Below are 12313 nucleotides of genomic sequence, written 5' to 3'. Positions count from 1 at the left end.
CCCTGCATTGGCAGGTGGATTCTTAACCACTGTGCCACCAGGGAAGTTCCTGTCACTGATTTTTTTTTCCTTTCTGATGAAAGGAATATGATAAACAACCATATTCTATTTTTTAAAAAACCTTCTTTGATTTGCCTCCTATTTTATTATCTACCCCATTTTTCTGTCCTTCTTCCCAATGAACTTTATAAAGTATTGCTTATTCATAGTCTCTGTCTACTTGTGCCAATTTCCTCACCTCATATTTTTTCTTTGACCCACTCATATTTGGGTTCAGTCTCCATTATTCCACCTAAACTGCTCTCAATGCGTTCATCATATGGCATGCCTCTTAGTAATTATCATGTCAAAACTATTTGCTAAGTTTGGGGAAGGTGTAAATTATTCTTAAGCTTTTATTTAACGAGAAGATAATGATTTTTAACACCTTTTGCTGTGGGTGATAGCACCATTTAGGGGAGGTCATTTCTGACACTGAAAAATTGAGAACATGATGGCATGATAACATATGCTTAGAATTAAAGATTTTAACAGAGCACATTGGCAGGTTTTTAACAGTCTTATTTTGCAGTGGAGTTGATGAAAATTTACTGGATTGCCAGCCACTCCTCCCTCCTTTTAAAAAAAAGCAGAGTAATAATTTTGGTAACTGTATATCTTTGCAATGCTTATTAAAGTGTAGTCTCTACATGCCAATGTACTTGCTGTTGAGGAAGGAAAATAAGGTCTTTATGACGTAGACAAATTGTAATTGTACCATGGCCAGTGAAATTTAGAGAAGGCAATTTTAGAGTCTTTTACTAAAGAGGAAAGTAGATTTGAAACATGGACATATATTTTTAATACATAAATTTATGAGAGCAACAATGTTTAATTGTCCTAAGGAGCTGAATATTGTTGTCAGTACTTTACAAAGTTGCCAGCAGTTGACCATTTTCAAAAGTTTATTACTTCGTTATTGGCACTACATGGACTACACTATTTGTAATTAAACAATGCTCACCTCCTCCTCCACTTCCATCCTGGTATAAGAAATGCGGTATAGTGAGAACATCAACTTGGTGTCAGAAGATCTGAATTCTGGTGTCTTTCTCTGCTACTAATTTCTGTAACCTTGGGCAAATTGTCTGACTGGTCTAGACTTCCGTGTAAGGGGAGAGTTGGAATGTTTTTTAATACTTTAAATACTATGAGAGTGATTTCATATAAAGAGCTTAGTAGTTACTAGACTAGGTGTGTAAATTTTTTTAGCTTTAAAGTTGTTTGTTAAGAGCTAAGCTTAAGTCATCTAAGTATATTAACTGTACAATCAACATAGGATTTGTTGACTTTTAATTTAAAATTTTGAAAGTAATGACTTTATTCTAGAGTGCTAGATTATTACAGACATATATAACTACATTCAAGCAGATATACAAGTGTATATATATATTATTATAATCATTCAGAATAGAAGTAAGCATATAAATTACTGAATCGTTCTTTTTTTTTAAAAGCTAGTGTTACACTATTATATATAAAGTAGATAACTAATAAAGACCTACTGAATAGCACAGGGAACTCTACTCAATACTCTGTAATGACCTATATGGAAAAGAATCTAAAAAGAGTGGATATATGTATATGTATAACTGATTCACTGTGTTGTACACCTGAAACTAACACAACATTGTAAATCAACTATACTCCAATAAAAATTTTTAAAAAACAAAACAAAACAAAAGCTAGTGTTAAATTTTTTTATAGTTTCCTCTCAGTGTTTTATCTGCATTTTAAAATCATAGCCAGTTTTGTGAAGTCTGCAGTTATTCTAACAAAACCAGTCTAAATTAGCAGTACAAGTTTAGGGGAAAAGGGGAGGTTTGTTTAAACTGCTCATTTTCTTCAGTTTTTAAGATTATGAAGTTCCTTATAAGTCATATTGTATGATATCATATGAAAAATTATCCAGTTAAACATTGGAAAAGCTATTTCTGTATACTTATACTTCCTCCTTTTCAAAATCTTTCCAATAAATATAATTAGTAGAATTTGTCAGTCTTAAAACATAGAGGTAATCTGTTTTACTTGTATGTATTTAAAATATTAACTAGCATTTTGGAAGTCCAAATATTATGTATTGCCAAGTCCCTTTATCTACTGAGTGGTATATAATTTGTTTAAATCATAGTCTTAAGTTGAGATTTAAAGTTTATTTCCAACAAGATTATTTGAAATTATTTTCTTCCAATAGAAACTTTTAAAAATGGAGAATAGTAAGGTTTGGTAATAACAGAAAAGGAAACTCACTAAATATAAAGTAGTACATTGGTTAAAGAACTAATTATCTAATAAGTTTAATAGCACAGTGTATTGAAAGATATGTTGTTATTATCTGGGCACAAAGTACTTCTTGCAGTTACTGGATTGGTCAGTTTAATGTGTAGTCTCTGAGTATAAATAGAGATTGAGGTTTTGGTTGCATTGATTCAGAATAAGCAAAAATTAATGTTGAGAATTTATTTTAAAAATATTATACAAGTATATGTGCCTAAAAAAAAAAATTACAGTTACAGCCAAAAGAATGGAAATAACTGATGCACTTTATTTTCTTCTTAGCTCCTGGAGCCTGTCTGCCACCAGCTGTTTGAGCTCTACCGTAGCTCTGAAGTTCGACTTAAGAGGTTCACACTGCAGTTCTTGCCAGAATTGATGTGGGTTTATTTACGGCTTACAGTTAGCCGAGACAGACAGAGTAATGGTTGCATTGAAGCACTACTTTTAGGAATTTACAATTTGGTAAGTGGAAAATGATAGTTTGGGAAATTTTAAGTATTTTTTAAAGTCCTCTGAAATAATACTTGAAGAATATTTAGAGGAAAATAAATTTAAATGTCTCTTGAATAACTTATTTGAATTAACTAAATTGAGTACAGTAATTGAGTACAGTAATTAATAAGTAATTGCTGGTAATGCATTTTATAAAGTAGGTGAAACTTATAATTGATAGCATTATTAATATTTTATGGCTTATTTTTCTAATTATTTTATTTGATTGATATTTATGAATGCCTTACATTTAATTTTTTTAAATTTATTTTTAATCATTTGATAAAACATTATGTATTTGATACATTATTTATGAAACTTTTTTCTTCTAAGGAATTCTTAAATACCTTAAACGTTATTATTCTGTTGTTTTTTTTTTTTCCTCCTGGTGCCCAGTTTAGAACATTGGTATTGAAATTCCTGCCCTTTGAATTCTTATATTCTGTGTATTCCCTGTAAACAGACGCTCCACATATTAAAGTTAAGTTTGTAGTTGAGAGGTACCTCAACCAAAGTACCTCACAAAACATTGAATCTCACAAAAAATAAATATTCTTCTGCACCAGTGCTCATTCCTCTAAGTATTATCCCTTAAAAAAATCATTAAAAAACATTTCCATCACTAGAATCTGAAGGACGGGGCCTGGCCTGTGGAATCACTTGTATTTTGTTTAAAATCAGGTACTGTCACTTACTGGCTGTTTTAAATTTAAGCAGGTTACTTAATATCTTGACTTCAGTTGCCTCGTCCTGTAAAACAGAAATAAAACATTGTTAGTAGGATTGAAAGCAATTAGAAGAACCCAACATGTTTCCTGAGGTGTTTATCGAATGTTTACCACTATTATTATAAATAGTAGTAGTAATAGGTATACCATAATTAAAGATGGGTTTTTTTAATGAAAAGCTGGTGTAGGTATAAAATTCTTTATTTTGCTACCTTGACTGATTTTTTCTTTTAAAGTAAGAAATTTGTTTCACATATCACTGTGTTTCTAGTGCTTAGCAAGGCACTTAGTAAATGTTGATTTAAAAATTGAGTTTAGTGTTTTAGATTATGTTTGACATTAAGCTGTCATTTGTCTTGTTTAATGTAATAAAATTCAGTAGTGGGACAAATGAAGCAAAAAATTTTGTATAGTGGGATGCCTGACAAGTTCTTGACAGTACTTGTTGGTGCTATGGTTTAATTATCTTTTGGTATCTCAAAAATAGTGTACTGTTTTGGGCTTCCCTGGTGGCGCAGTGGTTGAGAGTCCGCCTGCCGATGCAGGGGACACGGGTTCATGCCCTGGTCCAAGAGGATCCCACGTGCCGCAGAGCAGCTGGGCCCGTGAGCCATGGCCGCTGAGCCTGTGCGTCCGGAGCCTGTGCTCCGCAACGGGAGAGACCACAGCAGTGAGAGGCCCGTGTACCGCAAAAAAAAAAAAAAAAAAATAGTGTACTGTTTTAAAAATGCTCAATTATATATCAGAAATGTAACGTCAGGTTTCTGTCTTCTTTTAATTCCCTTGATACCTGTGTTCTCTCTTCTCTGTGGTTCTCGATTTTTCTTACCACACTGGATTTCTTTTATATATTAATTTCTCTTTTGTTCTTCTTTTCTCACTCCAGCATTTCTCCCTTGCTTCACTAGCCCAAGAGAGAGTTTTATATTGCCCTCAACTTAAAAAAATTTCATAACACCCTTCTCCACAGATGTATACACAGATATAAATAAAAAGTATTTGGCTTAATTTGAAATTCAGGAGTAAAAATTAAAATTTTATTGCCTAACTTAAATCAGGCCCATTCATCTTAGCATAGATGTTCTCTGAGGCACAGTGGCCCAGATGTGGTGGTAACTATTTTGCCTACAGAGTAGTTAAATGATCTTTCTAGGGATTTTTAAACCATTTTCCTGCCAAAATTAGAGGTATGGCCATTGTTCACATGTAATTGGTACTCTCCTGTGACATAGTAAACCCCAAAACTAGCCCTATAGGGAAGTTTTTTTGGGTTTGTGTCTTGGTGATGATAGTTGGTTTTTTTCCCTGTTGTTTCATCCTCTTATGCTGTGCAACTACTCAGTCTCTCTCTGACTACCTTCCTTCTAGGGCAGTCTTCTCTGTCTGTATTTTATGCCAGTTATGTATACTAATATGAGTTTTAAAAGAAACAGGCTAAAGACAGTACAGAAAAGGAGTGATGCAGGAGGAGCATTTCACCTCTCTAATTGCTGGCGTCTGTAGGCAGTTTTTTTTTTTTAAACATTATTAGATCTTTTTTTTTTTATAGGATCTCATATCTATTCTTTTGGTGGGGAGTGCTGCACTGGGTTTTCCTTGCTGCCTGCAGGCTTTCTCTAGTTGCGGCAAGAGGGGGCTACTCTTCGTTGGTGGTGCGCGGACTTCTCATTACGGTGGCTTCTCTTGCTGTGGAGCACGGGCTCTAGGCATGTGGGCTTCAGTATTTGTGGCGCGTGGGCTCAGTATTTGTGGCTCACGGGCTCTAGAGCGCAGGCTCAGTAGCTATGGCGCACCGGCTTAGTTGCTCCGCGGCATGTGGGATCTTCCCAGACCTGGGCTTGAACCCGTGTCCCCTGCATTGGCAGGTGGATTCCCAACCACTGCACCACCAGGGAAGTCTGTAGGCAGATTTTCATTGATACCTGTAGAAGATTGGCGGTGCCAGAGACTGTAGAAATAGATGCTGTTGACCTTTTCTGTGAAAGATAAAGTGCTTTTAAAAATCACAGGAATGTTTTTGTAGTCAGTAAAAACCACTTAAGTATGAACTTATGATTAATCACTTGGACTACTATTAATTATGTTAATATGTAGCTTATTTCAGGTCATTAATTTATTGCTGAATAATTGTAAGATTTTCTTTTAGTTAAGATTCATCCTGTGTTACAACAGTGTTTTTCCTTTTTTTTTTTTTTCTACGAATTTATTTATTTTTGCTGCCCGCAGGCTTTCTCTAGTTGCGGTGAGCGGGGGCTACTCTTCGTTGAGGTGTGCAGGCTTCACATTTCGGTGGCTTCTCCTGTTGCAGAGCATGGGCTCTAGGTGCACAGGCTTCAGTAGTTGTGGCTCACGGGCTTAATTGCTCCATGGCATGTGGGATCTTCCCTGACCAGGGCTCGAACCTGTGTCCCCTGCATTGGCAGGCAGATTCTTAACCACTGTGCCACCAGGAAAGCCCTGTGTTTCATATTTTAATAAGTGTGGATTTCTTGGCTAAAACCTTTCATTTTAATTTTTTATGTGGTGATTCTACCTTTAGCTTTCTGAGGAACCTCCATACTGTTTTCCATGGTGGCTATACCAACTTACCTTCCTACCAACAGTGTAGGAGGGTTCCCTTTTCTCCACACCCTCTCCAGCATTTGTTATTTATAGACTTTTTAATGATGGCCACTCTGACCAGTGTGAGATGGTATCTCGTAGTTTTGATTTGAATTTCTCTAATAATTAATGATGTTGAGCATCTTTTCATGTGCCTACTGGCCATCTGTATGTCTTCTTTGGAGAAATGTCTATTAAGGTCTTCTACACGTTTTTCGATTGGGTTGTTTTTGTTGTTGTTGAGTTATATGAGCTGTTTGTATATTTTGGAGATTAAGCCCTTGTCTGTCGCATCACTTGCAAATATTTTCTCCCATTCCAAAAATATGGAACACTTCACGAATTTGCGTGTCATCCGTGTGCAGGGGCCATGCTAATCTTCTCTGTATCATTACAATTTTAGTATATGTGCTGCCGAAGCGAGCAGTGATTTTAATCTTTTAAATTCAGTCATGTTTCAACTAAAAGATCTGATCACTTGTAATCTCCCTAGCCTGTATGTAAATTTATCATGAAATTTGTGCACCTACTTCATGTCTTTGTTGTCATGGTGTATTTGATTGATTGTAGTATTATATCTTTCAGTGTCTCTCAAAGGATAACTCAACTACCAAAGTGTACAAAATCTGCTAATAGGTTAGAAAAGATACACTAGGGTAATAATATTTTTATATATTACTATTTCTAAACATTCTCCTCAATTGCCAGTGATATATTTGTTAAGAAAGTAATTATTATTTCTTTTAATATAGTCCTGTGATTATTTCATTATCTCTGCTTTTTTATTTTAACCATAGGAAATAGCTGATAAAGATGGGAACAATAAAGTTCTGTCTTTTACTATCCCTTCCTTATCCAAGCCTTCAATATACCATGAGGTAAGTAAGACTGGAAAGGTAGAATTTTAAAAAATTATGTTGAGTAAAAGTCAATTTCTTACTAGAGATAAATATTCCTAACACATCTTTACTGATTTGTTTCTTAATGGAGATGTTTGTTATTAGTGATATAAAGCTGAGCTGTTGTCAAGGGAGAGAGAATGTAATTAATGGAAAATTTTCCTCTAGTTCTGGTTTATTTCTTTTTCATTCTTCTACCAGTATCATTTTTGACCTTTTTTTTTCAAAAATATTTTCAAAAATCTTCTTTTAATTTTTTTGTCTTCCATATTAATTAGAAATCATCTATGTTAGATTGATTTATTTTCATTATTTTTTAGGAAAATAATTACACTTCTGATTTTTGCTTATATTTGTTCGGTTGAAGATTGTGAGAACACTGATAATTATATAGGTAGATGACTCCTGTTGAGCTGAACTCCTTCTGCCTGCTCTCTTTAAGGACATAGGCTTTGAAGCAAGCTTCTTGTCTGTAGTGGCCTTCAGTGCATAAACTTGAGGAAAGCGCTTAAAGAAACTTTACCAGTAGTCTAAAAATTGAAATCCATTTTCCTACCAACAAACAGTATCCAGTTGCCTCATAGCTCTGTGCAACTATTTATTTTCTTAATTAATTCTCCTGGGGCTTTGTTTTGTGTTGAAAATAGAATGCCTCCTATTTAACCAGGGCTGATTTTAGCATAGAACATTTCTGAGTAATAGATTTTAACTGTGTTCCATGTATCAAGTTACAAAATAAAATGGAAAGTAGTGAAAAGTTTACAAATGGATGGTTCTTCTAACTTTAGAAACATGAAATCAATTATGTCACTATTAAAGAGACATTTGATCATAGTATTCTTGTTTGTGTTCCATAATTATAACTCTCTGCACCTTGCTTCCTTCAGTGTGGAATGAGATTAATGAGAGCACCAACCTTCCTGAAGTTAGAAAGACCTCCAGGTTTGAATGCATAGTCCCCAAGAGTGCTCTGAGTTCTGAAAACAAACAAATTAAAGTTGATTCATTTGTAGCCTTTATTCTTTTCAGCGACTTTTCTTATTCTGTCCTAAATATAGATTCATTCCATAATATTTCAAAAAACGAAGCACTGTATTTTTAGTTTTATATATTGTATAAATACTTTTTCAAAAGGAGCTGTAGAATGTATATAATAGAAAAATGGAAGAGGTTTTGAAACGGAAGAAATGGTCTGAAACTGTCTTTTGTTGAGACAGGATTAAATATCCTCACGTGATACAGATTTTTACTTCATTTTAGAGACACAGTCTCATACTTTACCTTGTTTTTGTAGCCCTCAACAATTGGATCCATGGCTTTGACAGAAGGGGCATTGTGTCAGCATGATCTCATCAGGGTTGTTTACAGTGATCTTCATCCACAGAGGGAAACATTCACTGCACAAAACCGGTAATGGTCAAAACTGTAGACAGTAGGGCTTCCCTGGTGGCGCAGTGGTTGAGAGTCCGCCTGCCGATGCAGGGGACACGGATTAGTGCCCCAGTCCGGGAAGATCCCACATGCCGCAGAGTGGCTGGGCCCGTGAGCCATGGCCGCTGAGCCTGCGCATCCGGAGCCTGTGCTCTGCAACAGGAGAGGCCACAACAGTGAGGGGCCCACGTACCGCAAAAAAAAAAACAAAAACAAACTGTAGACAGTAAAAATTGTTAATTTATGCTTAATAGTTATCTACAATTACTTTGGTTCAGGTTTGGTGTGATAAAAGACAAAAGTTAAATATGTCATACTAGTGAAATACATCATAGCAGTGAAATACTCATCCATAAACGTAGCAGCTCTTTGTTGATCAATAGAGAGTTGTTCACAGGGGCCCATCTAGGTGATAGATAGAATCTGGCAGATTATCAGGTGGTGCCAAAGTTGGCCCTAGGGAAAAAGAGGTTTCCTGCCTCCCTGCTTATGAGTACTATAAGTACTTCTTTCCATTCCCTTGGTAGCATGTTTCTGCACAAACCATTTGCACCTTATTATGGAACTCTTCTGGCACTTATAATGGAACTCTTCTGGCACTTATTATGGAACTTTTCTGGTGTTTTTCTGACATTACCCAAGATATTATGGGTATTTCACATTTCAGGATTATTTTATGTTTCAGTCATGGGGGCAGTCTCACTTCATACCCATTAGTAAGCAGGTTGTCTCTCAAATGGAAATTTTCTGGTCCCAAATCCCAGAAGTTGTTGCTAGGTGGCACTTACTGGCTTCTGCCATAAGCTCAAGTCTGTATTCCACACAGGGCTGTTGTTCAGCAAGTTAATGACCTTGTAGGCTTGGACAATCTTATTGATCCCAGTTTAGCATGTTCTATTAATATTAGAGGAAGGATGGATGGATTTACATGGCTTCTGTTTTACAATACTAGATAGGGGAAGTGTTCCTCAGACACAGACACAGTATCTGTTCCCATAATGCATTCAGGTAAATGAGACACAGTCACTTCACATAAAGTTCACCCAAACTTTCACCTTAATCCTATCAATCATCGCAGTCTTATAGCCTTTCAATCTAGCCATTACCAACAAAGAGAGCCTGTGTCACCAGCCTCCACTCTAAACAACTTATCAGGTATGACATAGGTTACTTCCCAGAAGCTGAGGGCAAAGGCTAAAACTTTCTTTGGGCAAGGCCAAATTTTTTACCATACATTGCCCTGCATGGTTATTGTGAGCAGTAAATGAGATGATGCTTAAAACATGCTTAGCACAGTGCCTGGAACATAATATATGTTAGTGATACTGTTATTATTATTCTTTTTTACAAAATGTTTGTTTATTTATTTATTTGGCTGTACTGAGTCTTAGTTGCGGCCTGCGGGATCTTTGGGATCTTCGTCGTGGCATGTGGGGATCTTTAGTTGCGGCATGTGAACTCTTAGTTGTGGCATGTGGGATTAGTTTCCTGGCTAGGGATCAAACCCAGGCCCCCTGCATTGGGAGTGCAGAGTCTTAGCCACTGTACCACCGAGGAAGTCCCGATACTATTATTTGTTATATAATATTTTATGTTCATAGTAAAATAGTACTCTTATCTTATTGGTTATAATATTAGAGTTATGGAAGGACTATAGGATCAAGCAGATTTCTAAATTATTGACCTTTGATCAAGTGCTTCAGTCTGGAATTCCAGTTCTTCTTAAGGGTCTTTCCAATATTACACATATGATAGAAAACACAGTGGCTTCCCTTGTTTCCTAACATATTGGAATTAGCTTTAGTGATTGTTCTTTATTAGCCAGCAGGGTGCTGTATAACACCTGGAGAAGGCCTTATCCCAACTTAAAGTAACAACTTAATTTTTTCTATACAGTTATGTTGGGGTACTCAAATCATTTAATAATAGAAAATGTATATTAGAATAGTGGTTCATAAGTACTGTTTGCAGACTAGTTTGCATAAATCATCTGGTTACCTGATTCCTTTTTTGTTTTCTCATTTTAATTTTTTAAAGTATAACAATATATACTTGTGGTACATTTAAAATAGAACAGAGTATAAAGTAAAAATAAGCAAGAGTACAAAGAGAAAAGTATATGTCCTCTTCCCTCTAACCACCCATTTCTACTCTCAGTAGTTAAATTATTAGCAGTTTTTTATGTGTCCTTCCAGAAAATTTTCATGCATGCAAAAGCATATATTCAGCCTTAAACACTTGCAGACCCATACACACTGGATTCATTTGTACATGTTGTACAACTTGCTTTTTTTTTTTTTTTTTTTTTTGGCCATGCCACGTGGCATGCGAGATTTTAGTTTTCCCCACCAGGGATTAAGCCCGCACCCCCTGCAGTGGAAGCATGAAGTCTTAACCACTGGGCCATCAGGGAAGTGCCCATACTATCAGTTTTTAACCACTCTCATTCTGACTAAAATTTAGATTTTTTTCCAGTTTTTTTAAACAATCTTATAAGGAACACAATATTTTTTGTATAAATATTTGCATGGGAGCACCAAAGTATCTGTAAAATAAATTCCTAACAGTGAAATTGCTGTGCTAAAGAATGTTTGCTTTTTCAGTTTGAGTTAGTATTGCCAAATTACCCTCCCCTAAACCAATGGACTAATTGAATCTCCTACAAGTAGTTTGAGAGTGCCTCTTTCCTCATACTAACCCCCAGTACTGGATATTTTCAAATTTTTTAATCTTTGCTAATCTGAACATTAAAAATTGATGTCACATTATTTTACTTAGCATTCCTTTAATTATGACTAGGCTTGAATGCTTTTAATATGTTAATTCATTAAGTATTTTTCTTGACCTGTGAACTGCATATTCATGTCCTATGTCCATATTTCTTTTTTTTTTCATATTTTTTATTGAACTGTGTATTTTTTTTTCTAGTGATTGGCAAGGATTTTATTTGTTTATTTATTTATTTAGTTTGTTTGTTTGCACCGAGAGGCTTGCGGGATCTTAGTTCCCCAGCCAGGGATTGAACCCGTGCCCTCTGTAGTGGAAGCATGGAATCTTAACCACTGGACCGCCAGGGAATTCCCCGAGAGTTTTTTAAATATTGAGGAAACTGCACTGTGTTTTATACTTGTACATTTTAAGTTAATTACTGACTTTTAAATTTATTTTAAATTAAGATATAATTCACATACCATAAAATTCACCCCTTTACAGTATACAATTCAGTGATATTTAGTGTATTCACAAGCTTGTGCATCCACTACCACTAGCTAATTCCAGGATGTTTTCATCACACTAAAAAGAACTCCCCTTTCCTTTCTCCCCAGCCCCTGGCCACCATGTATCTCACTTTCTATCTCTATGGTTTTGTATATTTTCGACATTTCATATAAGTGGAATTATACAGTATGTGGCCTTTTGTGGTGTCTGGTTTCTTAACATGTTTTCAAGTTTCGTTTATGTGGTAGTGTGTAGTTCCTTTGTATGACTGAATAATATTCCATTATGACAATATACATTTTGTTTATCCATCCATCCGTCAATTGATGGATATTTGGGTTATTTCCAGTTTTGGAATATTTATGAATAATACTGCTGTCAACATTTGTTTGTTTACAAGTTTTTGTGTAAACATTTTCAGTTCTTTTGAGCATATACCTAGTAGAATTGCTGGGTTATATGGTATTTATTTCATTTTATTTTACTTTATTTTATTTTTATTTTATTTTTATTTTTTGGCTCCACCACATGGCATGAGGAACTTCCCTGACCAGGGATCGAACCCGTGCCCGCTTCAGTGGAAGTGCGGTGTCTTAACCACTGGACCACCAGGGAAGTCCCTATATG

At 35.4% G+C, this 12313-nt stretch overlaps 1 protein-coding gene across 3 annotated transcripts in view; it reads left to right on the top strand.

Annotated features, from left to right (window-relative positions):
* HYCC2 (hyccin PI4KA lipid kinase complex subunit 2) overlaps positions 1-12313 on the top strand; it is a 68035-nt gene that overhangs the window by 29952 nt on the left and 25770 nt on the right. For all 3 annotated transcript variants that reach the window (XM_082841867.1, XM_082841869.1, XM_082841868.1), the window contains 3 exons: positions 2599-2778; positions 6935-7015; positions 8331-8446. In XM_082841867.1, coding sequence (XP_082697993.1) covers positions 2599-2778; positions 6935-7015; positions 8331-8446 — 377 coding nt within the window. The remainder of the gene's footprint in view (positions 1-2598; positions 2779-6934; positions 7016-8330; positions 8447-12313) is intronic.

The sequence above is a fragment of the Leucopleurus acutus genome, assembly GCF_964270905.1.
Source record: "Leucopleurus acutus genome assembly, chromosome: 6".
NCBI classification, from domain to species: domain Eukaryota; kingdom Metazoa; phylum Chordata; class Mammalia; order Artiodactyla; family Delphinidae; genus Leucopleurus; species Leucopleurus acutus.
The sequence above is the reverse complement of the archived record's forward strand: the minus strand, read 5'-3'. Positions and strand labels throughout refer to the sequence as shown.